The 26,588-nt window shown below is 52.4% G+C and overlaps 2 protein-coding genes across 2 annotated transcripts; one reads left to right on the forward strand and one right to left on the reverse strand.

Moving 5' to 3' along the window:
• Positions 1–1,452: 1,452 nt before the first annotated feature.
• Positions 1,453–10,110, reverse strand: CHMP7 (charged multivesicular body protein 7). Its single transcript, XM_009472809.2, has 10 exons — positions 9,731–10,110; positions 8,254–8,428; positions 6,657–6,842; positions 5,799–5,932; positions 5,343–5,391; positions 4,893–5,012; positions 4,454–4,552; positions 3,430–3,490; positions 2,650–2,811; positions 1,453–1,817 (listed from the first exon to the last, which is right to left on the reverse strand). Exons 1-10 carry the CDS (start codon positions 10,018–10,020, stop codon positions 1,753–1,755), a joined length of 1,341 nt encoding a protein of 446 aa, XP_009471084.2. The 5' UTR covers positions 10,021–10,110; the 3' UTR covers positions 1,453–1,752.
• Positions 10,111–17,215: 7,105 nt separating this feature from the next.
• On the forward strand, positions 17,216–26,544 carry LOC104019542 (tumor necrosis factor receptor superfamily member 10B). Its single transcript, XM_087762905.1, has 10 exons — positions 17,216–17,743; positions 21,890–22,022; positions 22,312–22,440; positions 22,927–23,041; positions 23,127–23,218; positions 23,329–23,427; positions 23,558–23,598; positions 24,061–24,201; positions 24,656–24,737; positions 24,880–26,544. Exons 1-10 carry the CDS (start codon positions 17,681–17,683, stop codon positions 25,170–25,172), a joined length of 1,188 nt encoding a protein of 395 aa, XP_087619031.1. The 5' UTR covers positions 17,216–17,680; the 3' UTR covers positions 25,173–26,544.
• The last annotated feature ends 44 nt before the right edge of the window (positions 26,545–26,588 follow it).

The raw sequence follows: 26,588 nt of genomic DNA on the forward strand, positions 1-26,588 counted from the left end.
GCAGATGAGTTTTATAGATGCAGAAGCACAGCTGGAACAGCACTAATATAGCAGTGATCCGTGGCACAGGGCAAGAAAAGGAGGCACCACAAGGGACTCTGGTTCCTCCCCTCCCCTTTATTACACGTAGGCAGAAAACACAGTGGTTTTTCTCCCATTTACTTACAAAGGAAAGGAATACAGAGCTTCAAGTCATTTCACATAATTCCATGTGCAGCCCAGGTAAACTGCGAGCTGGCTACAGCACACATGCTCCGGCAGGAGTCTGCACTCTTGGATAAAGTGCCAGAGAAGCCAGAGCCAACACAGCACCCTACTGACACCTGTAACTTCTTCCCCGGTCCTCTGGGGCTAAAGCTGGGTTGCCAATAATTAACAGGACATGGGAACTCCAGCTCTAGCTTACCGTTCACCCAAGCTGCCATCCACACGGCTCGAGCGACGGAGCTTCGTACCGGAGGCAGCGTAGAAACGGTGACGGGAATACATTCTGAGCCAGGGAGGGGAGCAGAGAGAAGAGGACAGGTAGCTAGTCACTCCCCCGCCACACACAGGCTCTGTGTGCAGAAAGCCCAGTTAATAGCACATTCCCCTCCTGAAAGAATGCATTTATTCATGTTAGGCATCAGGCTTTCTGCTCTTCCATGTGCATACGCATAATAAAAAAGTGACCTGCAAAAGATGACGATTTCACTTCTGGTAGGCAAAGACAGCCCCTAAAAAACATCTCCAGTTGCTGTGCTTGGGGTTTGGGAGTTTTTTTTGTGTTTGGTTTTGGTTTTTTGTTTTGTATTTTTTTCATTAGAAAACACACCCAGGGCTTTGTTTTGGGGCTTTCTGGTAACCCATAATCTCGTTGAATTGCAACATCAAGACTGAAGGCAAAGTCAAGGCTGTTATATGAAACGGTCCTCTCAGAAAGGGTCCCCTCACACCCCAAATCACATCACCCTGTAGCTCCCAAGAAGCTTTGCAAAGAGGGAAGATACAAAAATAGCAAACAGCTCAAATTTCAAGTAAGAACAAGCAGAAAATTGTATTCTAGTGACTGCAAGCCTTCATCGCAACAGGCAGCGTGAGAAACTCCTCCTTTTAAAATCTTTTGCAGGTCTCCCTTTTAAGGCCTTAGTGTCATTACAGAAAGAGGAATTATTTTTTGTCTTGTGCTTGCAATTGCTGCCCCCTAGAGCAGCAACAAAATCTCCTACAATTTAACAGTTACAGTGTCTAGTTGTCCACGACCGTGCAAAATACAGACAGGAAGGGATAGAACTACCAACGGGTGTTTAAGCTTGTCGCAGGTAACTTATGTCAAGGGCAGTATTTATGTGCCAAGTGTTTTAAACAACCACACAAACAGCTAAATGTTGAGCAACTGCAATACCGCTGCAACTCAGATTCTCAACATCAGCCACAGCAAAGGAAAAAAAAAAAAAAAAGAAATGAGCACTGTTATGGACATAGAAGAGTTTATATTCACTGGGCAGAATAGTGAATTGCATTCCCAGAAGGGAAGACTGGATGTCACGGAGTGACTTGGGATAGCAAGTCAAATTGAGACCAGTGCAGATGTTGGCACAGAGATGGGGCCAGTTCCAGAGTGGATTGTCATGGCAGGAGATCCTGTTGCTGAGCAAAGTGGTATCCATGAAGAACAGGGGAGCGTTACCCCTCTCCCCAGAAGTTCTAGTCATTAGTTAAGGAACCTTAAGACAACTTCTCAAACTGCAGCAACAGGATACGGTTGGGTCTTTAGAGATTCAGTCCCAGAGCTGTTTTGGGTTCAGAGGAAGCAGAGGGAGTCTTTTGTGCCAAATCTATAAAGAAAATTGCAACAGAAAGACATCAGTTTTCATCAGTAAGAGGGACTAGATCAACCACGCCCGTAACTAACAAATACAATTTGCCTCGGCGCTTCAATATTCAATTGCATTCTCTTGGAAACCCATGCTTCATGTCTGATATGGGATGCTGAGCACTCTTCTGCTCTGAAACTTCAGAATATCAGCTGCCTAAATAGGAAGAAAACTATATGGGCAGTCCTGTGTAATTGTTCATTAACAGATTCCTGAAAGGAAAATTAAAGTCTATTTACCCCTGCCCAAGACAGGCCTAGGGAAAACTCAGCCTGCAGTTCAGGCCCATAAGCTCTGGTCACTCACTGTTACTAAATAAAGACTAGTTTAGGTCTATCTTAAGCAGGCATCATACCTGTAACACATAAGACATAGCAAGCATTCTAGGACAGAGAAGATGTTGCATGCTTGGCAGCAACAGGAATGAAAACGCTGGTCTACTTTATCACTGTTAACAGAACATACAAAAAACACTACCTGGCTTTGTACGGGCTTTGTTAAACGACGACAAAAAATACTTAGTCCGAGCACTAGCTCCCTCACAGGGCCTTCAACTTTCCCTACACCCCATGGCAAAAAGTCCAGGCAGAATTTCTAGCAAAGAGGGCAGTTCTCTCAAGACTCAGTCTGGTAGTGAAAGACAACACCACTGAGCACCTGGCAGGGCTACCAGGAGAGCTCGCTTTCAACCGTGTGACTGGAAGCGGGAAAGATTACGGCTCAGACTTTAGTTCTGCTAGAGTGTCATAGGTCCTAACAGCAGCTAGCTAACACGACTTGCTGACATCCGTACCTCCATCAGAAACAGAGAGCTTTTCCAATTCGGCTTCAAGCTCAGCATCAAAAATGGGTGGATTCAGCACCTTCTGGGGAACAGGAGGCAGATCTACAGGCTCCTTAGTCGAGTCCTGGAGGAGGCTGTCCAGCTCCTTCTCAAGTTCCTCAGTGTCCATCTCTGCCAATGAAAGAAAACATTCAGCTTCAAGCAGAATTAAGTAGCATCTTCACAGCACAGACTGAAGTCCAAGTTTAACAGAGGTATTGTTACTCCCGTCCATCATTACTCATAATAATAAGGAACCCCCTGCACTGCTTCTAAAGGTGAAAATTCAGTCCTGATCTCAGGGAGAAGCTATTCCTTTAGAAGCCTTTGCGCTGAGCCATCTAAGGGCAAGAAAACATTTCAGCCGAGACAAACAAGCTGCAGCAACACACAGGCCAGAGGAAAAAGATCATCACTTAAAAAACAAAGCGGCAGCCACTCTAAAAATAGATTTCAATCAACATTACACAACTCTGAACTGAAATCCACCAGCACTTAAGAGACTGCAAGGATTTGGAGGTGCACAAATGCCGATTCCCCTGCAACCCACTGTCAGAGAAGAAAACTCCTTGTCAGTCCTCATTCCCTCTCAAGCCACCAGTAGCAACAGCCTTGGTATTTGAGTGAGTGCTTATCCTCCCAGGAAGGAGGACTAGGCACACGTGGGGAAGGAGCAGGGAAGGGACGACAGCACAAAGGGCCAGCAGTGGCAAGAAAAGATGAACAAAGGATGGAAACCCCAAAACATACCTAGCCCATTGATCCCCACTCCAGCCAGAGTCTGGGCTACTTCATCTTGAGTATCACAAAGCTGAGGAAAAACACACAGTATTTGATATACAATATAAACTAACCTTATGTCTTATTGTAGCCACCTATGTCAAAAGTAGAAATAACAAAAAAAAAAAACAAACAAAAATTCAAAAGTTGACTTAAAGGCAGCAGGTACTAGTGCAAAAGAGACTTCCAACATGACCATTTTTTCACTAGCGAAAGAAGTAACATGGAAGATTATTTAATAAAGAGCTACAAGACCAAGAAGCGTGTTGGAGGATGAAACCTGAAACAGGATTTCATAGTTAAAAAAAAAAATCCCCTTCATTTTAGCTTTTTCACATAAGTAATGAGCTTACATTGCAGCTTAGGCTAACAAAATAAGGAAGCTAAAGACCAATACATCTCAGCTATGAAATTTTGTGACTAGCTGAAGTCACTATTTAAGTACATGGAGCTGAAGTAGCTAAAAAAGTAATCCTTTTCTGTTTTTTTACACCAGCTTATGCAGACAGATTGCTCTCTTCATTTCAATTCATTCAGAATAAACTCGTCTCCTTTCCCTTACTGCACTGCAGAAGATTATGGGTTAGGCAGTTTTCAGACCCTCTTTTTATGCACATAGTTGCACTCCAGCTTCCAAAGGTACAGCTTGTATATCTTTTTAATACATCTTGCTAAACGTTTTCTAGGAAAGTTGTCTGCTTGCACAATATTGCTAACCAAAAGAACACATGAAATACACAAATTTAATGTACATCGTGATTACTAGCCAGCAATAAATGCAAATACGTAAACCCAAACACAGCCAGTTATTTGAAGACCTTTCCTGGCTGATCTAAAAAAAAAAAAAAATCAGGATTAAGTCCATTTGGCCTGGTGACATACAGAATAGAAACCAAACAGCACCAGAAGCCTCATCATTAATATCTGGGCAATATTGCTATGTACATCTACACACCACTTGCTTGTTTGTTTAGATGTGCTCTTATTTCAGTACCTCTTGTATCTGATCCACCAGGTTCTCTGCCTTCTCGACAGTAACATCCTTCATAGACAGTTTCAGAGCTCCCACGCCAGCCTGATAGGCATTAAATACCTTAAAAAAAGAGAGAGAGAGAGAGAGAGAGAGAGAGAGAAAGAGAAAGATGCACAATGCTAACTAAGAACAAACAACAGGCAGTGTAAGCTTCTCTCAAGACCCATTATCCAAGCAGGACCCTCAGAGAAACATGAGCATACAAGCAGAAAACGGAGCCACAAGCAGGTTTATTCAGAGGGATACCCCAACAGCAGATTTGCTGTTTCCTAGAGCAGAGAAGAAAGTCTCACCAGTCAGCTTACACCCCTCAGACATGAGCTCTGACAGGCAGGTAAAGCAGCACAAATGAGAAGAGCTGGGCTAAAGTGAGAAGCACAAGACAAAATTAACACGCTACCATCTGGTCAGTCTGGGAGGCGTATATACGATCCAAGATCCCCTGCACTGCATCCAGCTTGGAATGAAGCTCTTCAATGCGCCTTTCTGTCCTTCGTTTGGACTTCAAACATCTCAGCGCCTGGAGACGTTAGATACACAGACTTGGATCACAAACCAGGCAGCAGCCAAAGGAAGTGTAAAAAAAAAAAAAAAAAAAAGCAATCCCCGTGCAGCAAGGTGCACACGCAACAGCTGGTTTTAAGAGCTAGATATTTCCATTTCTCTTCGCCACATCACTCTGGACAAATACATTCTTACCTTCACCTTAAGGAGATCTTTGGCCTCAGAAGCACCACTTCAACACATCTAAGTTCAAGTATACAATGCCTAACCTTGGTCATTATCTGCAGTTATGGACCAGCTCCAAGACACTTGACTTGTAGTTCCTCCCAAGTAGAACGGTACTTACCAGTTGCTTTTTCCCAGCTCTACAAGCACTCCGGGCGTCCTCTTTACACCTGTACAGATGCAACAAGGAAAAAGCAGCTTATTCCTTTGCAAGCAGTAGTTATTTTACAAATCAGCAACCATCCTCACTACCTTGCTCTAATCCAGAGGTGACCGAGTAACGACACATTTCAGATACAACCACCCTTAAGCCGTTGTTGCTCCTCAGAAGTAGCCCTTGAACGCTTTCCCAATCTTTGCAAAAACTTTTGACATCCACTCACTGCACGTTGTTTTCATGGGGATAAAGGAACAAAGACTGGAAAACCTGCCCGACCGCATGACTGTGGCTACCATGTTTACTGAACAGGAAAGAATGACTTGCACTTTCAGAAAGCAGCTTTGTTCTAACTATGTCACAGGAACACAAAATTCTACGGCACACAGATTTTCTTCCCACCACCCTTCCCCAAATTACTTCTCTGCTTCCTGGGAAAGGGACTCCACCTTCTGTGACAGCAGCTGTTCGCTTTGCATCAACTGATACACTCCAATGTCCACATCATTCATTGGGGAGACTTTGGCGTGAAGACCTCGGGCAAACTTCACTATCTAAAGAAAGAGAACCATGTGCTCGAGTCACTTGTCTCCAGAATCTGTGCCTGCACTCAAAATACTTTCACTCTGATAGAAGGAAAAGATGCTTTTACATCCCCAGTTTAAGCCTTGTAAGAAAGCAATGAGGACATACCAGTCACCATATAATCTAATATTAAACTAGACGGGATCAAGTGACATCAGTGTGAAAACAGAGGCCTTAACAGAACACCCCGAAGATTTAAAGCTGTCCTGGTGCTCTGAACAGTGCACGGCAACGTCACACTTCTAAGTACTTCAGTACTGAACTGTACAGTGCAAAACGCTACAGGCAAACGTGCCATCTTAGAGACAAGAGCGCCTGCCCCTCTGTAGTTACAGACAGGCAGGAAAACCTTTTCACAGAACGTGGAACACTGATTCTAGTGGCATGGAACGATTTCAGTTTGGGTAGCTGGGAACAGTCAGCCTGCGAGTGGACAGCTACAGTATCTGCCAATTTTCTAGCTGTTAAGTTACATAGGTAATATTACAAACGTTTGACAGAGGAAAAGAAGAACCTGTCATGCAAGAATGAGGCTTTAATCTCATCTATAACCAGGTTACGATGTTGGAGTACGCAGAATTGACTTTTCCAATCAAAGAACGCCCATGTTTAGCCAATAAAGTATTCTTTCCAGCCAGACGAAATGCAAGACAGGGATTATACCACCCAAAAGCAGTCACCTTTACCCTGTACCTTCTCTCCGTTCTGTTCCAGGATCGTGACCCTCTTTTCCTTCTGCAGCTGGAGCAGCAACAAGTAGAACGTCCTTTCATCTGGACAAACACTGGCACAGAGGGAACGCAGCTCTGAGAGGGCAACAACAGGGTGAGAAGAAAGTGCAGAGTTCTGATATAGGCGATAAACTTCCTCTGCCTTCTCCTGAAAGGAAGCAACAGAGCTATTAGTTTACACAGGACTCTTACTTCTCTCACAACAACTGCCAAGCCCACACCTGCTTCCTCCCACACACAGAGGGTAAAAAGTTAGACACATCATGTTTTGGGCAAGACAGACTTTCAGAATGAGTTGTACATAACATTCAAAAGCAATTACAATGCTTTAAAAATATCATCATTAATGGAATGAAAAATAGCACAGTTTTTCACGAGAACCAAAACTACGCTATTCACATTCCCTGTGCAAATGCTACGGAACAACGTAAGAACCACACAGGCAGCAAGTGAGCCTCCTCTGCATTTCCTAAAGTTCTTCCCCTTCACCAAGCTTTAACCCAACAAAAGCTTGTCCTTAATCCACACTGTAATTCTACTCACCGAGACATTTTGCATCATTTGTACACGGGCAGAGGAAAAAGAAAAAAGTTTTCCCCATTTCAAGTGAGAGTTACAGTCCACTGAAGACCATAGAAACAGCTCTTTCCATCCACCCCCAGATTCCACATCAAGGCTTGTGGTTTTCCAGACACCTTTTTAAAAGGTTTCGCTCCTCTCCCATGCACACACCCTCTGAAAGGGCTGTGAAACACCCACCGCAGAGGGAAGACACCGCCTGCTATCAGAGTAACTACAAACAAAAGAACACATCTAAAGGGCTCTTGCATTTCTGCTAGTCCCAGCCATTTAGACACCACTTGCATGCAGCAGCAGCAAGTCTTGGTGCTAATTTTAACAGTCCTTGAGTAACACAGAGAGGGACCCAAGGTCTCGACTGTCAGCACTGCACCATCCAAGTTAGACTGAGCAACAACGAGTTACGTGAATTCACAACGCAACCCACAGGTCTACCGCTAACAACGGGCCAAAGAAAAGGGTCTTTGACAGGATCCAAGGGCAGTTCTAATCACGTCTGAAAAGGCAAGCTGAAAGCACGTGCTCTGAAGCGAAAGCGGCCTTTAATAACACACACGCGAGTTCAGCTCGATGATACAGCGGCCTGACAGCCGGCGACTTCTACGTCACCCGTTTCTCCCTACAACGGACGGCACTCAGTCTGCAAGTTTCTCTCGTATACTACACTCGCACAAACTCAAACCTGAGATTTGCAGCGGTCTCACAGCACACTACTTGCCTTCCTAGACAAGCCAGCAAGCCTACCCCTCCCATTTCTTGGATGTCAGTGAAAAGTCATTACGTTCACTTCAAGGAACATCTGTAGGTATAAACTATTTCTTATTCCTGAGTTATTCCATCCATCTCTCTACAGGCTTTTAAACACCTAAGGAGTACAAATGACGGTCTATTCAACCCTAATCCTTCCTTGCTAGCACATAAAATGACTCATAATTTTTCTGGAGATGCATAATCTTGAGAAAGCTCTCAACAACACTCACCTGAAGCAGCTCCACATAAATCAGAACTTCCTCTTCCTCAGGTATTTTACTGTCACCCAGCACACTGGAGAGGGTCCACTTCAGGGGCTTCAGAATGAAGACTCCCACACCCCAGGAGATCCAGCTGCTGTCTACACTGGCCATGAAGTCTGACTCCCTCTGCAGCTTGCCGCGTCTAGAGAAGAGACACGCATGCAGAACTGAATATGGTCAGTCCTAAGCCCTTCCACTGGCAGCGAGCAAGAGTGCCAGCGTGGAGAATTATTAACTGAAGCATTGCTCTACACTTTGTACATCCACAGTCCTAGTGGTGTTTTCTAACACCAGTTTCTAGCTCAAGTTTGACATGTTACCACTGCCTAGGAAAGCGCGCAGAGGTCTCCACTCCTCCCCAGCTTCCCCTGGACACAAGGGTCTTTTGTTTACTATTTTTCCAGTTTCACAAGCTTCTCCCAGTTTTCTGACTTGAAACAGATGATCCATCCAACAAGGAAATTGATGGGGAGAGTCAGTTTTTAGAAGAGGCAATTGCACATTTCAGTATGCTTCATTTGCATGTAAACATATCTTTTCTCAGATCTAGAGATTTTATCTTTTATGTTACAGACGCAGGCTCAGCTAGCTCCTGCTGTTCTTGAATCCTTTCAGGGCTTTGGTCCCAGGCTCTAATTTCACAACACAAAACACCCGGTTGCAAATACCAGCGCACCACATCCCCACGTGCCGGTACACCACCACATACCATTCACAGCTGGGTCATCACAACAACCGTTTCAGGGAAACGTAACCCAATTTAACACAAAGCTCCTCCTGCACCTACCAGCTCTCCCAGCACAGTATTCCCTTGGGATCCCCTGCACTCCCCATGGCACGCTGCCCTCCCACACCTCCTGTGGACCCCAGGGTGAGCTCCTCTGACTCCCTGCCCATCCTTTACCTTGCACAGGGCTCCCAAATTCCCCCTGCACAACACAACCCTGTACTCCCTCAGGCCTCTCTGTGCTCTCCTCTCCTCTGCAAGGCCTGGCACGGCAACAAAACCCCCTCCTGCTCTCCCACACTGCCAGCGCTGAGCGCAGGCGGGCACAACCACCCCTCCAAGAGCAGCACCAAGCCCTGGAAGCGTTCAAGGCCAGGCTGGATGGGGCTTTGAGCAACCCGGTCTAGCGAAAGGTGTCTCTGCCCATGGCAGGGGGACTGGAACCAGATGATCTGGCAGGTCCCTTCCAACCCAAGCCTTCCCTCACGTTACCCAGCACCCTGCAGCACTCTCCCCGCCTCGCACACAGCGGGCACCTTCCAGGCTGGCGCGACGTGGAGCTCGCGTCCACGGCTCCCTTCTGCAGCCACCCCTCCTCAGGCCTCCCCTCCCTGCCAGCTGCCCACCCCCCTCGCAGAGACCGCCCTGCGGCCTTCCCTGCCCTCCGGCCCCCGCAGCGGGAGGCCTGCCAGGCCCAGGCCCCCCTCCCGCCGGTACCTGAGGAGCTCCCGGAGGACGGTGCCGAGGCCGAGCGGGAGGCTGCCGCGCCGCTCGAAGCTGTGCTGCAGGTCCCTCAGGCAGGTACGCACGGCGCCCCGGCGGCGGCCGCGGGCCAGCACTAGCCCGACCCAGAAGGCCATCTTGCTGTCCCACTCGGTGCTGTTCACCTCTCGGCTCTGCTTAAAAGCCGAGAAGAGGAAAGCCATGCGCTCGTCGTCCGTCTCCCACTCGGGCGGCAGGTCCCCCTCCGGGGCCGGCCCAGGCGGCGCCCGCTCCGGGCTGCACATCTACGCGAGCCCCCGGCTCCGCCGCGGCCTCCGCCCGGCCGGGACCCGCCTGGCTGCCGGGAAGACGCAGGGCGCATGCGTGCCGCCCCCCCCCCCCCCCCCGCCGCCGCCTTTGTGTGGGCCGCCCCGCACCGGGCCCCCCCCGCCCGCCGTGGTACGGCCCTGCGCCTGCGCCCCGCCCCCTTCCCGACATGCCTCCCGACATGCGTCGCGATAGCGGAGCGTGCGGGCTGGGCGAGTCCGGCCTTGGCTTGGGCGGGGCCTCCCTCTGCCCGCCCCCCCCCCGCCCCCGCCCCCAGCGCCGTCCCGCTGCCCGAAACGCACCCCCCTGGCCTCCCACGTGCGTCACGTCACGTGGTGATGTCATTGCGGGTGGTGATGTCATTCTGCGGAAGGAGGTCTAACGTTTCCCTTCCTCTTGCTGGAGTCAGGCCCGGAGGCCGAGAGCCTGCCGTGGGGGCCTCCACCTTGGGCCCGACCCCGGGGGTTGCCAGCCTTGCCCCCCGCCTCCTCCGAACCCAAGCGGGCGCCCGGCGAAAACGCTTTGTCGCTTTGACCCGCGCAAGGTTAAGGCGGTGAGGGGCTCCGGCATCTTATCCGTGCTTCCAGTGCAGAGGGATGCAGTTAAAACTAAGCCGTCGGCATTTTATTTGCATTTCCTCGCTTTATGTGTGCTGCTGCGGCGGCGGCCCAGCAAGTGATGGTTCAGCCGGGTCAGCCATGGCTGCAAACATAGAATCATAGCATCGTCAAGGTTGGAAGAGACCCTCAAGATCATCGAGTCCGACCGTTAACCTATCACTGCCAAGTCCATCTATACCATGTCCTCGAGCACCACCTCTGCCCATCCTTTAAATACCTCCAGGGATGGAGACTCAACCACTTCCCTGGGCAGCCTGTTCCAATGCTTGACCACCCTTTCGGTGAAGAAGTTTTTCCCAATATCCAACCTAAACCTCCCCTGGCGCAGCTTGAGGCCATTTTCTCTCGTCCTGTCACTTGTTACTTGGGAGAAGAGACCGACCCCCACCTGGCTACAACCCCCTTTCAGGTAGTTGTAGAGAGCAATAAGGTCTCCCCTCAGCCTCCTCTTCTCCAAACTAAACCACCCCAGCTCCCTCAGCCGCTCCTCATGAGACTTGTGCTCCACACCCTTCACCAACTTCGTTGCCCTCCTCTGGCCACGCTCCAGCACCTCCATGTCCTTCTTGTAGCGAGACTGGAGATCCCCCCCCGTCCTCCCGGGGACCTGCAGCACCTGCACCACACTCTCCTGGCGAAAACCACCCCGATAACGGCGCACAACTGCTGGCAACGGGCAGGGTTGCGTGATCCTTGACGGCACGGCGTGCTGTGCCCTCGCGGAGCCTGCGGACGGCGCGGGGCTGAGCCAGCAGCACTGTGGTGGGTTACGGTGGAGGAGAGCTGAAGAGGCAGAAACGGCGTGGCTAAAGCGCCCGCCTGACGTCCCCGTCCCACGAGCGCGCACTGAGAACAGCCCCGGCAGAAGCCCGGCCTTGCCGGGGGGGGCTGAAGGCTGCGGTAGCCGCGCTGCTTCGCAGGGACTCGAGTCTCGGCTGACATCCGCCGATGTTGGCTTTCCTGTCCTTTGGCAGCCGCTTTTCTTTTTTTTTTTTCCTTCATGTGGCAGCACGATCGCTGTTGTCCCCGGTTCCTCAAGGGCAGCCTTGCATCACATGAATGTCAGGTTGCAGGAGAGGAGCGGGGAGTAGGACTTTCTTCATGCGAAGTCTGATGTTTTCAGAGCAAAACTCAACGCTACTAAGAAAACTGGAAGCAAACTCTGTCGCTTAAGCAGAGCTGCCAAGTTCTGGGTATTTCTGTATCACTGCATTCGCCATATGTGATATTTCTTGTTTCTTGCAGAGCAGGGGGGGAATCAAGCTGTGTCCAGGACCTTGGTGCTGGGGTGCCCTGTCGCTCATGGGCGCACTCGGGGGTTAATCAGCCCTTGCGTGATGGAGACAGAACCATTAACACCTCCAACATGTGTGCTTGGACTTTCCAGGTTTCTCAGATGTGTTTGGTTTCCCTGAGAGGCACAGAGGGAAGGACTGTTTGGGTCTACACCTTTACCCTGGCAAGCTCTGAGTCAGACCGGTGGCGTGCAGTCATCAGCTTAACCCTGTGGCCGCTGGGATGCAAGAAATTTCCCTGGAAATCAGGAAGAAGTCAGCCAGCCTTCAGAGACACAGGATGTGGAGCTTGTTTTACTCAGTGTTTTTATTACGAGGGTTTCTTAAGGCTGCTGAGCTGTGCTGGAGCCTGTTGGGGTTGCGGTGTACTCATGCAAGGCTGCTTGCAACCACGGGTGGCTGCCGGTTTCATTTTCGTTGAGGTTATTTCACATTCATCATCTGAGTTGGTCCTTAACGCAGCCCTTCTGACTTGCAGTATCTTGGTGAGCAAAGGGCATTGACATCGGTAAATAAAAGCCAGCCACGGTCCATTTAGAGGGTTTGGTGACACCGCCTTGGCTCTCTTCCCCTGGCGAGAACTAGATGCTGTGGGGAAGGCAGCAGATCTCAGAGGAGCCTTTAAACACACCCCATCCGTGTTTTAAATCAGGAGATGACTCAGCAGAGGCAAGAGCCTATTTTTATCTTCTTCCAAGCTTTCTGTCAAGCTGAAATTTTATATTAATCCTTTCAGTGCTAACCCCAAAGTAATGTTGCATTCTAACTGTGAAGCCCGAGGACCTGCGATCTCCGGGAGCCCTTGTGCCAAAAACCAGCCCGGCTCTTCCCTGCTAAGGAGGGCACGTTTTGGCTGCAGTCAGCAAAGCAAACACTGTGTCCAGGAAGCCGAACAGGTTCCTGGGCTCAAACCACGAGTCTTGTTCAAAGGCACTGCACGGCGCTGTGTTTATACACCTGGGAAAATCGGCCTTGAACCTGCAGCGCCAGAGGCTGTTAGACCGGGGCATCATGTGCTCGGTGATAAAAAGAGCCAAGCGGTGGTGTGATCCCGCTCCTGCTCCAGACAAGAAACTCCCTCCTGGAAATTCAGCTGTGGAAAAAACTCTGATACAAGATATAAATTAAAATATATATTGGCTGAAGAACGTATCCATGTGCTTTGAGAAATTTGGGGAACAGATTCAGGGCATCCTCAGTGTATAACCCCCAAAGCCAATTTTTAATTTGCTTTTGTAGCTGTGCAAGGAGATACAACAGCAGCAGCTCGGTCCCTTTGTGGAGTCGCAGGGCTTACGTGTGGCAGGGATGAGAGGGGTCCTGCCGGGCAGCGGTTCGGCAGGCGGCGGCTCTGCTGCCAAGCCAGCGGGTCTCACTGCCGCCGGAGCAGTTGGGATGCGAGAGCAGGCATCTGCGGGGCGGCCGCAGGCTTTTCTAGGAGTTTGTAACATCCTAGCTTCGCCTCACGGAGATTTAACCTGGGATGAGACTCTCCAAGGTTGAGCAGAAAGCTGGATTTTCTGCAATATCAATCCTTTCAAACCTCGGACCTGCCGAGCCAGAGGTTTTGGCTCCAGTTTCTGCTCCAGTTTCAAAGCAGGCAGGTGCCTTGGTTTGGATACGGAGCCTGGGCTGCCGTTCACAGTCTGCAACACCCTCAGCCCTCTCCTTCATCCCAGAGCTCCTTTTTTAAGTCCTGATTCAAGGGGAGGAAAGCGAGGAGGGAAGGGGAGGGCAGGGAAAGGAGCAGATCTTAGTTCAGACTCCACATTTGCTGTTTAAAGTTTCCCCTTGCTTTTAGGAGCGTTCTGGGTTGGCAGGGGAAGGGGAAGCGTTTAACCCTTTCCCCTGCCCAGCGGCTGTGTGCTGGGGAAGCTGCAGCAGGAAAGGTGAAGGGAAAAAGGAAAATCCACCCGCTTGCCCCGAGCATCTCCCGAACCCCAAGGCAGGCAAAGGGAGTGAAGACAGAAGTCTGAGCACCCCTCTGCCGCAGAGAGGAAACTGAGGCACCGAGGGACGGTGTGGCTTGCCCAGGCTTGTGCAGGCAAGGGGCTGCAGTGCAGTGGGGAATTGAGCTCCGTTCTCATGAAGTTCACAGCCTGGGCTGCCCGCAAGACAGTCTTTTCCCTCTTTTTTAAAGAGGCATCTCTTCCCTCTTTTAAAGAGGAACCAGGCATTTATGAGACAAACCATTTGTTTATCCAGAGGCAGGGAAGATCAAAATTATCGGACGGCTTCAGATCCCTCCCAGGCACAAAAACAGACAAGAGGCAACAAAAAGCTGAAGGTAAAGCTGAATGCTGATGTTCAAAAATAATACATATGTCGGCACGTACCCCATCACCTCCCCGGGGTGTGCTGGGGATCACAGTTAAAAGAAAGATGCTCTGGAAGGGGAGATTAGAGCCACCTTCACCCCCCCCCCAATCTCTTTTAAAGACGGATGATGAACAAACAGCTGCCACATTAGACAGGACACGAATATTTCAAGGGTCTGAACTGTCAAGCGCCGCAGGGGCAGCCAGCTCGCGCGAGGTTAACCACTAACCGTGGCCGATAAGACTAGGCTTCCCCAGGCGGCCGTTTATTGCGGCTGTCCGCTGTGGGCAGTTCGGGCTCAAATCTCCCTTCTCCCGGCAGCGAGCCACGGTCCTGCTCAACCCCTTCCACTCATTTTATTTTCCACTTGCAACAGAGCTGAGGAAGCAGGGGGGGAATTTGCTATCCCAAAACCACGGTGGGTCCCCTCTTCTTCTCCTTGTGCTTAATTTACCCTCGATGCTTCTGTTGCGGTGCAGCCTGGCCCGGCTTCTGGGGGGCTCCTGGCTCAGAGGGAGCCGCGGGGATGAGAAGGCTGCCGGCGATAAGGAGGGGGTGCCTGCCGAGAGGCCTGTCCCTGGGTGATAAACACACAACCCTCTCTCGCCCGTGACCAGAGCCTGCCCCGCAAATCAGCCTTAAATGGAAACAGTCGGCGTGCCAGCACGGCCAGGGTGGAAATTCTTGCTTGGCGGGTGAATGACGTATCTGCCGGTGCGTCCCACCCCTCGGGACGGCTGGGGAGTGGGAGAGGGCGAGCATCGCCAACCTCCCTCGGTAGCTTAAATACCCACAGGCTGGACACAAAGCCATCTTTGTTTGGAGTTGCGCAAAAACATTATCTCTGTGGTTTGTCAGCACAGATAACGCAGTCCGATTTTATAAATGGGGAGATTGAGATGGATGGAGAAGGCGCTGCAGCTTTGTAGCAAGTGTTTGGCAGGAGGAGGGTGAGGGCTCGGGGTCTGGATGCTGAGGGTTGGCCTCCCGCTGCCGAGATGTGTCTGAGGGCCCAGTATAAACGGTGGGGCAAACTGGGAAGCTCCATTTCTGCATCTCCCTTGCCCCACGTCCAGCCCCTTCTCGTCTGAGGTGATGCGCAGCAGATCCCTAAAGGGCTTCAGGGTTTTTTTTTTCAGAGAGTGGGCAGCCCGGGTCCTTCCCCTTCCCACTGAATATGCAAATACACTGAAGCTGTGGACTAGCATTTATTCTGACTTAACTGAAAAGTTAATTTTCTCTAAGGATCCAAATGACTTCAGCTGAAGTCAGTGGTATCTAGAGCACAGAACACATGGTTTTGGTTAAACAAAAGGCCCTGCATACTTTTGGGGCTTGTAATAGAAGCACCCACCCAGGAAACAACCAGGAATTCTTCTCCTTCAAATCACGCTTCAGCTTAATTATTGTCGGCACAGACAGGCCCTGACTTCTGCAAGGAGAAAACCAGGTTTCCATTGCTCAGCATGGCGGGACGCACGAGCGCTCACTTTGCCACAAGCATGGCCACCAAAGTGAAGATGCTTCCCAAATATCCGCATCTTGAGTGGGTTAGCTACGGCTTTGCTGATCCCATTGGATCTGAGGAGCCTCGCTGCCTTCCTCCAAGCCCTGGGGCTGACGACGACACCGGTGAGCTGGTCAGCAGCCCGGTTCGCACCTGGATTTTCTCACCTGAGCCCTGCCACCCGCTTTCAGGCTCTCACCTGCGGTTGCCTCTGCCTTGGGCAGCGTTAAGAAAAGGATCAGTCACTCACAAGTTATTCATCCGCAGCCTCCGGTGAGTCACGGCATTTCTGAGGAAGGGAGGGAGGCTGCTTGAAGCCTTGGGCTGTTGAATCCCGCTAACGCACACCAGGATTAGTTAGCCTGGAGTTCAGGGCTAGGAAAAGATTAACAAGTCACCCGTGCCTCTACCTCCGCTGTGTTTTGTCAGAGTAATTTTTCTTACACACTATCCAGATAACCTGACCGCAGAAGAGCTGGTTGTGTAACGGCAGAAAGTCCAAAGGTTTAACTTTTTTTAATTTTTTTCGCTTTCAGCTCAAGTCCGCCCTCCCCCCCCCAAAAAAAGCAACCAAACCCGAGGCGGAATTCCCCCACTTTCCAGCTTAGAGGCGAAAAGATGACGGTTTGCAAGACAGGCAAGCGTTTCAGCAGAGCTGTGCTGTGCCTTTGCACCTTGCAGCCTCCCAGGAGCCCTGGCAGCAGCCGGGATTTCTCACCAGGCTGTATTTGTGTAACCCCCTTTTCCCTGGAAAACAAAAACCTGTGGCTTTGCTCGCTTGAGGCGGCTGCTGCGTGATGGGGAAAAAATGCAAGCCGGAGAAGCGAGAACACCCTGGGAGAAGCATTCTTGATTGCTCCTATCTGATTTGGGAGCTTCAATTTTGGCACAGGGGAAAAGAAAAAAAAAGGGAAAGAAAATGGAAAAAAGAAGGGGGGGGAAAAGGGAAAAAGAAAAAAATGAAAAAAGAGAAAAAATGAAAAAAGAGAAAAAAGAAAAAAGAGAAAAGAAAAAAGAGAAAAGAGAAAAAAGAGAAAAAAGAGAAAAAAGAGAAAAAAGAGAAAAGAGAAAAAAGAAAAAAGAGAAAAGAGAAAAAAGAGAAAAGAGAAAAAAGAAAAAAGAGAAAAAAGAAAAAAGAGAAAAAAGAAAAAAGAGAAAAAAAGAAAAAGAGAAAAAAAAGGGAAAGAAAGAGCAAAAAGAGAAAAGAGAAAAGAGAAAAAAGAAAAAGAGAAAAAAAGAGCAAAAAGAGAAAAAAAGAAAAAAAGAGGAAAAAAGAGCAAAAAGAGAAAAGAACAAAAATAAGAAAAGAGAAAAGAGAGAAAAGAGAGGAAAAAGGAGAAAAGGGGGAAAAAAGGAAAAAAGGGGGGAAAAAAGGAAAAAAGGGGGGGAAAAAGGGAAAAAGGGGGGAAAAAAGGGGGAAAAGGAAAAAGAAAAAGAAAAGAAAAAAAGAAAAAGAAAAAAACGAAAAAAAAAAGCACCGCTAAAAAATAAAAGCGCTGTGAAAGGCGACTTCAGCTTCCCCAGCAAACGGGGCTGTTCCCACACCCCACGCTGAAACCGTGCTGCGGTTCCCCGGTGGTGGCAGGCTCCGGAGGAGGCTTGGCCCAGACGCAGCCCTCCTCCCCCGGGGCCAGCCTTCCTCCCCGCGGCCAGCTCTCCTCTCTGGAGCGCCCGCCCTCCTCTTCCTCCTCCGCCTATATAAGCCCCCTGCGCCCCGTTGCCTCATTCACTGCGCCCGGAGCCGCTCGTCCTGTGGCAGCCGAGTCGTCCCGGGGCTTGTACCGAGCCCTCCCCGGTGCCGTGGCCATCCCGGAGCCCTGCCCGCAGCCGTGCTCAGCCCCGAGCCGTGCCCGGTGGCGCGGCCGCCGCCGCCGCGCTCCGCTCCCACCCGCGCAAAATGGGCTCGACGCTGCGTGGAGCGCCCCGACGGCGCTGGTTGCTGCTGCTGGTGGTGGTCACGGTGCGTGGGGCCGGGTTGCGATCGTGGGGAGCTCGGGGGGGTGCGGGGATCCCCGTCGGTGCTGCCCGGTGTTGCCGTGGCATGCCCGGGCTTGCCGCGCCGTCGAGGGGCATGGTCCGCCGGGCTGGGAAAGGGGGGGGGTAAGGTGGGGAGGGGGCAGCAGGGGTGTTTGGGGGGCTGCCCTGGGCTGGGGGTGCGGGTTCAGCCAGGCGGGGGGGGGGTCTGTGTGAATGGGGGTGCCCCTGGGTGTAGGGGAGCTGGGGGCTTACCTGGGGGAGAGTGTGGGATTGGGGGGGGTGTGTCCCCTTTACCAGTGATTGTGGGGGAGGCGGGGGGGTAGGTGCTCACATGGGTCAGAGGTTGGGGAGGGGATAGTGGGGCTCACCTGGCCCAGGGGTTGTGTGGGGCTTCACCCGGTCCAGGGACTGGGGAAGGGGGGCTGAGGCTATCGGGGGGCTCACAGGGGCTATGGGGAGAGGTGAGGCTATGGGGGGGCTCACATGGCACTGGGGCTATGGGGAGAGGTGAGGCTATGGGGGGGCTCACATGGCACGGGGGCTATGGGGAGAGGTGAGGCTATGGGGGGGCTCACAGGGGCTATGGGGAGAGGTGAGGTTATCGGGGGGGGCTCACAGGGGCTATGGGGAGAGGTGAGGTTATCGGGGGGGCTCACAGGGGCTATGGGGAGAGGTGAGGTTATCGGGGGGGGCTCACAGGGGCTATGGGGCTATGGGGAGAGGTGAGGCTATGGGGGGCTCACCTAGGCAGATGTGGGCTGGGGGGCTCACCTGGGCAGGGCCTGTGGGAGGGGAGCGGGGCTGCGGGGGCTCACCGGGGCAGGTTTGCAGGGCACGGGGGGTGTGTGGGGCTGAGGCTGTGGGGCAGGGTGGAAGCAGCAGCGTGGAGGTGGGATGGGAAGGGTGATCTCAGCCCTCCTGGGTGCGGGGCAGCGGGCAAGCGCTTGGCTGGGTGGCTGTGTGTGTGGTGTGAAGGCCGTGAGGCTGGAGGCTTGTCCTATGGCGCTGCCGGTGCTGGAGGGGATTTCCACTCCCTTCGCTTCCAAGCCTTGTTTGCCATTCAGTGTCGAGATCTCTCGTGGCAATGCCAAGACTGCGCGGGATGTTTGAAAGCATTGGGGTCGGATACAGGCAGCTCTGGGCTGCCTGGTGCAGGAATGCTGCCTCTCCAGCTTGCCCAAAGGATGTCCAAACCTTAGTGCCGCTGGCTTTTAGGAAAGAAAAATCTCACCTGTGCGTATCATATTTCCCCATGGATTGGGCGTTGCTATAGAGCTGGGAAATACCTAAAGTCTCATCTCCCCAGAAGTCAGTGGGATCTTGCCCTGAGTTTTATCCCAGGGATCTTGCCCTGAGTTCTGAGTTTTATCCCAGGGATCTTGCCCTGAGTTTTATCCCGGGGCTGGCCTGCAATCCCTGCTGCCGTGGGGGAGCCCAGTGGAGCCGCGGCCCCGGGACCCATGGTTGCTGCTCCTGTGCTGGAATTGCTGTTGCTGAAATCAGCACTGCCTGTAACAGGTTGTAAAAGAGGGTGAGCTTCTCATCCAGTTCCTTCCCTATATTGTTTTTAACAGTTTATTTAGACTTTCCTGATAAAGTCAAGCCTTAACTAAACCCATCATCTACGGGCATGCTCTTAACAGCCTCTTTCTTTTACGTTGTGGTTTGTTGGTTTTTTTTTTCCCTTTTTAATGAAAGAAAAGGAGAGGGGGAACCGATCAGGACTGATGATGCCCCATGTGATAATCATACGATATTGTGGCTGCAGTTCCTTCCTCTGCATACCAATGCTTGTTGCGTCATACCTGGGCCACAGGCTTCCGAGGAGGAATGTCGCTGGATCTCTGTTTGCGGGAGCTCAAATTCCATCCGTGGAAAGTCTTGGGGTGGGGGGAAACCCCGCGTTCGTCAGAGCTGCGCCCTCGGAGCAGAGGCATGTCAGGTGTCTGCCTAGCATCTCTCTTATCGCTGATCCTTAGCTCTGTTGGCCGAGATCCTCCCGTGCTACCGTCGCGGGCTGCGTATTCGTGCTGCATGGATGCTCCTTGATGGTCAGGAGCGCAGCGAAGGGTCTGTCTTCTGCTGTAGGGTCCAGCTCCTTCCTCGGGATCACTTCAGGAGAAAACCAAATTGGGGATGGAAGAAGGGAAAGTTCAAAGCTTGATGCTTCCCAGAGCTTTTCTTTCCCAGACCTGCTCATCCAGAAGGAAGAGGCTTTTAGCTGATGAGGGTATTGGGGATTCCTGTGCCTGGTAATTCCTCTGCCTTGAGGCAACGTTGCTTTCTTGGGATGTTTACTGTGGGTGAAAACTACCCTTGAATACCATTGCGTCTCACCCACGGCTCCCAGCCTGGTTTCTTCCTGTGTTTTGCAAGACTGTTGGGTTAGTCAGGGATGGCAGCCCTCGCCTGCCACGGGCTCTGCTGCGGGCTGGTGTACTCGAACTGCACTTGCTGGGGAAGGTGGTGTGGGCCGATAACCTTATCGTGCACTTGTGCAAGCTCCGCTGAGTCGCTGTTTCGTGAAAAGCAATGAAATCCTGTGCCTGAGGGGCCTTTCCAAACAGCGTGGTGTTTTTGCTCTGATCACCTTCACGGCCTGGCAGAGCTTGAATGGGGTAGAAACCTTTTTTTATTCCCCCACGGGGACAGTGAGGCAGTGGGACAGTTCCTCAGTCCCTGAAGACTTTCAAGACCACAGTGGGTAAAGCCCTGAGAGCTGCTTGTGGCTGGGAAGTAAAAGCAAGACTTATCTCCTAAGCTGGATAGAAAAACACTTGATAAACTTGCAAACCTTCCCAGCTGGAGAAAGCAGCAGCAGGAGACGCAGAGCCAGAAGCTGTTGGAGGGATGTGGATTTGATTCCTCCAAGTCAGGGTCTGGAGATGGTCCCGTTCCCGGACCGCTCGGGGGGTCTGTGCCGTGGTGGCGGTGGGGGATCACCCTCTCCGTGGCCTGGCCGGTCTCAGCGGTGGTGTGTTTGGGTCTGCGTCACCCCTCTGCAGCCCCGTGACCACCAGATCTGCCGCAACCGGTTTTGATGCTCACACCCTTCCTTGTACAAGCGCGGGAAGTGTCCGGGGAGGAGGAGGAGGGGGGATCGGCTCTGTGGATGGCTGCAGATGGCCAGGCTGGCTCAAGGGACAGCTTGCCTCTATTGTTTCAGCCTTGCAAGGCAGCTCGTGACTCACAGAAGAAATATTTCCTTTAAGAGGCGGGTTTCATGCCCGGCGTATGGGAGAGAACGGGGAAAGTGCCTCTGCCAGACTGTCCCTGCCATGCAGCACACAGCGTGGCCGGGCATCACCCCCTGCTGTAACCCAGGGTAGAGGGGCAGAGGCTGGAAGTAGGGGCAGGTTTAGATCCATTTATAGCCACGGAGTGGCTGTGCTCTGTGCTGGTTGAGGTGCCAAGGGCACCGTGCCCCTCGGGGACATGGAGTGCCCAAAGGCCCCCCAAACCCTGATGGGGCGTGTGGCCGTTCCTCTCCAGCATCGTCCCCCCGCAGCTGGAGCGACCCAGCGGGTACAGAAAGAGCTGAGCCAGCAGAAAGGTGCACGGTGAGCTGGCGGAAACGGGGCCGTTGGCTTCCCGATCCGCAGCAAGATAACAGGGATCATACGGAAACGCTGGAGGCCATGCTGTTCCCTGGGAGCCCTGAGCAGCCCGGGTGTTTCTTGTGGGCACAGCAGCCACATACCAGCCTTGACACCGGGCCGGTTTCCTCCCCACAAACGCCCTCCCTGTTCCTCTTCCCTACCGTTCCATTTTCTTCGGTGCTGTTGGTTCATGCACTCAGAAATTGGGGAAGGAAAAGGGGCCTGATGTTATCCTAAGGAAGCGTTAGCGAGCCTTTGCCTTGCTGATAACCTGGCACACGGGAATCCCTCTGCAAACCTCCTCCTTGTGCCTTGCCAAGGGAATAACCACCCTGGGATGGGGGAAGTGCCCTTCGCCTGCATCAAGGGCAGGTTTGGCCGCTGGGTCCAGCGGCTCCGAGCCATCCCAGCTCTCCTCTCCCGCTTCGCCTGAGCGCACTGGGCAGACCAGCTCTTGCCCTTCTCTTTCTTCCCTTGCCCGGTGGACTTGGGGTGGTTTTTAACCCAGGTTTTTTGTATTTTTTTAACAGGAGGCTGTGTTGGGAGTTGCTGCAGTAGCACTGGATAGGAGGGACAAGTCGGATCCCTTGGACGCAAGCAGGGAAGGAGAAGAGTTTTACCAAGTCCAAGACAGCGATCTCTATTGCAAGAAGTGCCCGGCGGGTAAGATGGTCTCAGACGTCGCAGCACGCGCAGCCTTGCCCTGTTGCTGCCTGCAGAACCCGTGTGTCCCTGCTCCTTGCGAGGAGGCAGCGGGTGCTCTGGCTCTCCCCTGCTCTGCTGTCATGAGATCTAAGGACTCATTACATAAATGTTTTCCTTTTAATGGTTCCTAATTTGCCTCTTAAATGCACTGACAGCAGAATCGACTCCCTTTCTGCAAAGACATTTCTGTCCTGTGCTCTATGTTCACAGATAGACCCTTTCTTTCTCCTCTACCCTTTCTTGTCAGGCACCTACGTTGCAGAGCACTGTAAAGAGAAAAGTGGCTCCAGCAAGTGTTTGCCATGTAAAGAAGATGAATACATCGAATACCCAAATGACTTTTCCAAGTGCCTTGGCTGCCGGACGTGTAGGGAAGGTATGAGCTGGTGTGTGAGAGGGCGATGCTGGCTGATAGCAGGGGCTGGGTTCGGCTGACCAGAGACCTCTCTATTTAAGAGCACGGTCACCTGCAGCGTCCCCAAAGAGTGGCTCAGGGTGCGGGGAGCAGGCTGGGTCTGGAACTGGTGTAGCGGCTTGTGCCAGACCTACGTCTCCGTTCAATGCAGCATCCCTTGTGCAAAGCTTCGACACGAGACCTCCATCCAGCAAGGACCAGGAGGACTGGGCTCACGGCAGCGTTGTAGGCTGCTGGTGAAGCTTTGATGCGAGCGTTGCTTTTCTCTTGGGCATGGTGAGGTTTGGGGCAAGAAAGGGTAAGGCTGAAACTCCACAGCAAAGAGTACATTGGTCTTCCCCAGGCTTGTGGGTCAGCTCGGGTCATTAGCCTCGTTAACGAAGGAAGGGGGTGGAGGAGCATGGTGCGGAGGGGCTGGGGTAGAGCTGCCTCTCCTCTCGCCCACAGATCAGGTGGAGCTGAGTCCCTGCCGAGCCATCAGCGACACGCAGTGTGCCTGCAGGAACGGGACCTTTTGCTCCCCGGACCACCCCTGCGAGATGTGCCAGAAGTGCCGGCCCCGGTGAGTTAGGTGACGCGGCAGATCCCACCAGGATCTGTGCTGGGAGCCCCAGCTGCTGAGCCTGCCCCATCTTCCCCTTTCCCAGGTGTGCCAAGGACGAAGTGGAGCTGGCTCCCTGCACACCACACAGCGACCGCCAGTGTGGTCCTCCCACCGACACCTTCTCTGGCTCCTCTAGTAAGTGGGGGGCTGCTGGAGGAGGGGAGACAAGCTGAGGGACAGAGGTGTGAGCTGCTGCTGAGGAGATGAGAAGCAGCTCCCCCCATGCCCTGTTTTATCTGCTTTAGACTACTTGATTACGATCATCGTGGTGCTGCTGGTGGCAGTACCTGTGGTTATCCTGCTTGTGGTCTTCCTCTGGAAGCGCTGCTGCTGCCGTTCTCCAGGTGAGCACCAGGTGCCGGGGACCCCCGCAGCACCTGTCCCGGCTGGGGGCTGTGCATGGGTGTGGGCTGGGTGGGAAGAGGTACCTGCCTGGGGAAAGAGGGATCACACAGCACTGTTTTCATCTTCCAGGAGATGGGAGAGACCTGAGCAGAAAGTCCTGCAATGTGGTGGTGAGTTGCCAGGATGGCAGGAGGGTGGTGGCTCTGTTTGCAGGGCTGGGATGAGGTCCCCCCTCTGCTCCCCACTTTGTCTGCAGCTCCTGGGAAGGCTGAAGGAGCTGGGGAATAAGGCTCGCCCCTGCAGGGAGGTGGTAGAGCTGGACCAAGCAGAGGAGGGTCTCTGGTAGTGCCCTGCTGTATGTGGGGCACTTGCAGCCCCCTCTCCAGTGCCGTTATCACTTCCCTGGCAGAGGTGCCGGCACATCCAGGGTCCCTGGTGGGGACCCTGGGTTAAAGGGAGGGCTGTGCTGGACCGGGGCCCCTGCAAGCTCAAGATGAGCAAGCGAGCCGTGCCCTTGAAACCATGGCAGGGTGGATGCCACCACCGTAGATGGCGTTCCTGCGGGGCCAGTGTGAGCCCTGCCTTCCCGGGACCACCCAACTCAACTGGTTTCTGCTTCTCTCCTGCCACAGGACTACCTGGTGCGGCGGCTGACAAGGTACCAGAGTGGGGGCCCGGGGACACAGGACAACATCCGCAATGAGCTGTTCTCCCGGGATCAGCTACTCCCCAGGGTGACAGGTTCAGTGACTCCCAGCGCTCCGGGACCGCAGGTACGTGAGCGTGGCCCTCTGCTCTGGCGTGCTCGGCCGAGGTCTGATGCTTTCCTCTGCCTTCACCAAGCTGATCAGCTTGGGGGGGCTTCCAGGGCTGAACCGTGGTTTCTGCACAGAGATGGCGAGGGGTCTCTTGTCCTCATTCTGGGTTCAGGACTGCAAAATCTGCTTGTTGCAGTCAGCTACCAGAGTCCTCTGCAGATTTAATGCTGATGCTGAGCAAACAGACAGCTCTTCTCTCCCTGGCTGGGACCCATGAGGCAGCTCTCCCCTGCTCGTGGCCTGCTGTCATCCCAAAGCTAGGAAACGATGGGTGTCCTGGGGGTGGTGGTGGTGATCTCCTGCCCCAACAGCCCCCGGAGAGAGGGTCTCCAACTCCCCCGTTAACGGGGCTTGGGGACAGCGTTTGTGCGGGGGGCTTGGTGGGTGCTATAGGACGTTGTCTTTCCAGGTGACAGGGCCGAGGACCTCATATCCTGGTGTGAAACCCAGGAGGAATCTGGTTCCAGTGCAAGGAAAAGACCCTGTTAGCCGTAAGTGTTAGGGCCCAGGGGATGTGGGGGGGGGACAGGGAGGGGGTGAGCCTGCGGGATGAGCTTTCTGGGCAAAATCCTTTCTGATCCAGCTCTCCATGTTCTACCCTGTTCTCTGAGCTTTTTCCCTTCCCCCCTCTAGTTTTGCGACGCTCTTTTGACATCTTTGCCCGAGACGTGCCCACCAAGGACTGGAAGAGATTCGGCCGAGCCCTCGGTCTGCTGGAGAATGACATTGCCCTCGCGGAGATGAACGACAAGTATTCGCTGGAGCCCTTCTTCCAGATGCTGAACATGTGGCAGAACAGAGAAGGGATGAACGCCTCTGTGAACACGCTGCTGGAGACCCTGCATGAGATCAATCTCGGAGGGGTGGCAGAGGACATCTCCTCCAAGCTGGTCCAGCAGGGATCTTTCCAGTACGAACTAATCTGAGGAGCAGGGCAGGCCCTGCATCTCCCTACTTAAAACTGAAGTCATAAATACCTCCAAGAACACTTCAGTTTTATCTTCTTATAGCTTTCCTGTGGCTCTTTGCTTTTGAAGCCATTGTACAGTTCAGCTGAGCTCAGAGGAGTTGATCCTCTCATGAAGTACAAGCCTTGTGGCCCTCTCTGCCGAAGCTATGGGCTCGATGTTGGTGCTTCCTTATGAAATCCAAGCTGGTGACTTGATTTCACTAGGTCAATGCAAAGAGCCTACAACTATTGCAAGGTGCCTCTGGGACACTCTCTCTTGGAAGCACTGGTACTATATGGACATCTTCAGGATCAGTGCGGAGAAGGGCCTTTGCAGGATGTAGGCATCCCTGGGGTTTTTAACTGGATAATACTTTTTTTTGGGGGGTTCCTGGCATTATGCAACGGCTTCTGCTTGTAGAACATCTCTAAGCTGGCCAGCAAGCTTAATACTGTATGCTCAATGGGCAAGAATGAACTGGTTCTTGGGTTACTTTCTCAAAGCTATTGACTGCATTGCATTTTAGCTGATAGCGGTTCTGCTTGCTGTTAGGAATCAGTTTGAAACTGGACTGTGAGGGGAGGGTTGGAATGATCTACTTGCTCTGTGATCACTGGGGTTGCCTGAGAAAAGGGTCAGTGCGGGGAGCAAGTGAGCTCCTCCTCAGAGCGGGATGGGGAACGTGGGTAGCAGACTATCGGTGTGCCAGAAACCTCCTTCTCCGTGACCTTGGCCAAGTTGGTTAATTCTCATTCCCTTGGCCGTGGGGTGGCTTTGCTGTCCCTGTCTCCCTCCAGCCAGCATGGAAAGGTAAAGGCACTGAGGTCCAAGCATGACTGTGGGTACCTGCCATCCATCTTCCAGCTGGATGGGTTGCTCCTCAAACACTTTGCCCCTTGCTCTGGCTCTCACACATAGCTCAGGGACAACTTGGCTGGAAAAACTACTGCATTACTTGAGCTGGCTACATGTGCTGCCACCCTGGTCCAGCCCAGCCCACCGGGACCTTCCCCAGCACGGTGGGAGAGGGTGAGGGGCATCGCCAGCCCCTCTCTGTGGCCAGGGCTGCCCTGTAGTGCGAAGCACCCCGTCCCTACTGCTGCTGCCCCTTCTCCCCCCTCCTCGCCAAAAAAATCCTATCTATGAAACACAAGCAGAAAGTCTGTATTTATGTATTTATTTAGTAATTGTAAACGTGTACATAGTTAACTTAAAAGCTAATATAAAAATAGTGGTTTTTTACTATGCATGATTGTGTGTTTTTATACAGACCTCTGGCCCAGCCAGTTTGCTATTTCCAGTTTTTACATGTTTCTTTTATGAAGAAAGAATAAACTTTTAAAAAATCCTCCTGATTTCTTATCTTTTTTTCCCCTTGCTCTGCCATAATGC

The sequence above is a fragment of the Nipponia nippon genome, unplaced genomic scaffold (genome assembly GCF_047370975.1).
Source record: "Nipponia nippon isolate SJK-2023a ecotype South Korea unplaced genomic scaffold, ASM4737097v1 scaffold_27, whole genome shotgun sequence".
NCBI lineage: Eukaryota > Metazoa > Chordata > Aves > Pelecaniformes > Threskiornithidae > Nipponia > Nipponia nippon.

Bases quoted from the DNA above. Each gene is read 5' to 3' on its own strand.
- CHMP7 (XM_009472809.2), bottom strand. From the start codon at position 10,020: ATGTGCAGCCCGGAGCGGGCGCCGCCTGGGCCGGCCCCGGAGGGGGAC. The intron at 8,429-9,730 runs GTACCGGCGGGA...TCTCTTCTCTAG, and splicing joins GTCCTCCGGGAGCTCCTCAG to ACGCGGCAAGCTGCAGAGGG. The intron at 5,392-5,798 runs GTAATTTGGGGA...GCATCTGTACAG, and splicing joins CTTTCCCAGGAAGCAGAGAA to GTGTAAAGAGGACGCCCGGA.
- LOC104019542 (XM_087762905.1), top strand. From the start codon at position 17,681: ATGGGCTCGACGCTGCGTGGAGCGCCCCGACGGCGCTGGTTGCTGCTG. The intron at 22,023-22,311 runs GTAAGATGGTCT...CTTTCTTGTCAG, and splicing joins TTGCAAGAAGTGCCCGGCGG to GCACCTACGTTGCAGAGCAC. The intron at 23,428-23,557 runs GTGAGCACCAGG...TTCATCTTCCAG, and splicing joins CTGCTGCTGCCGTTCTCCAG to GAGATGGGAGAGACCTGAGC.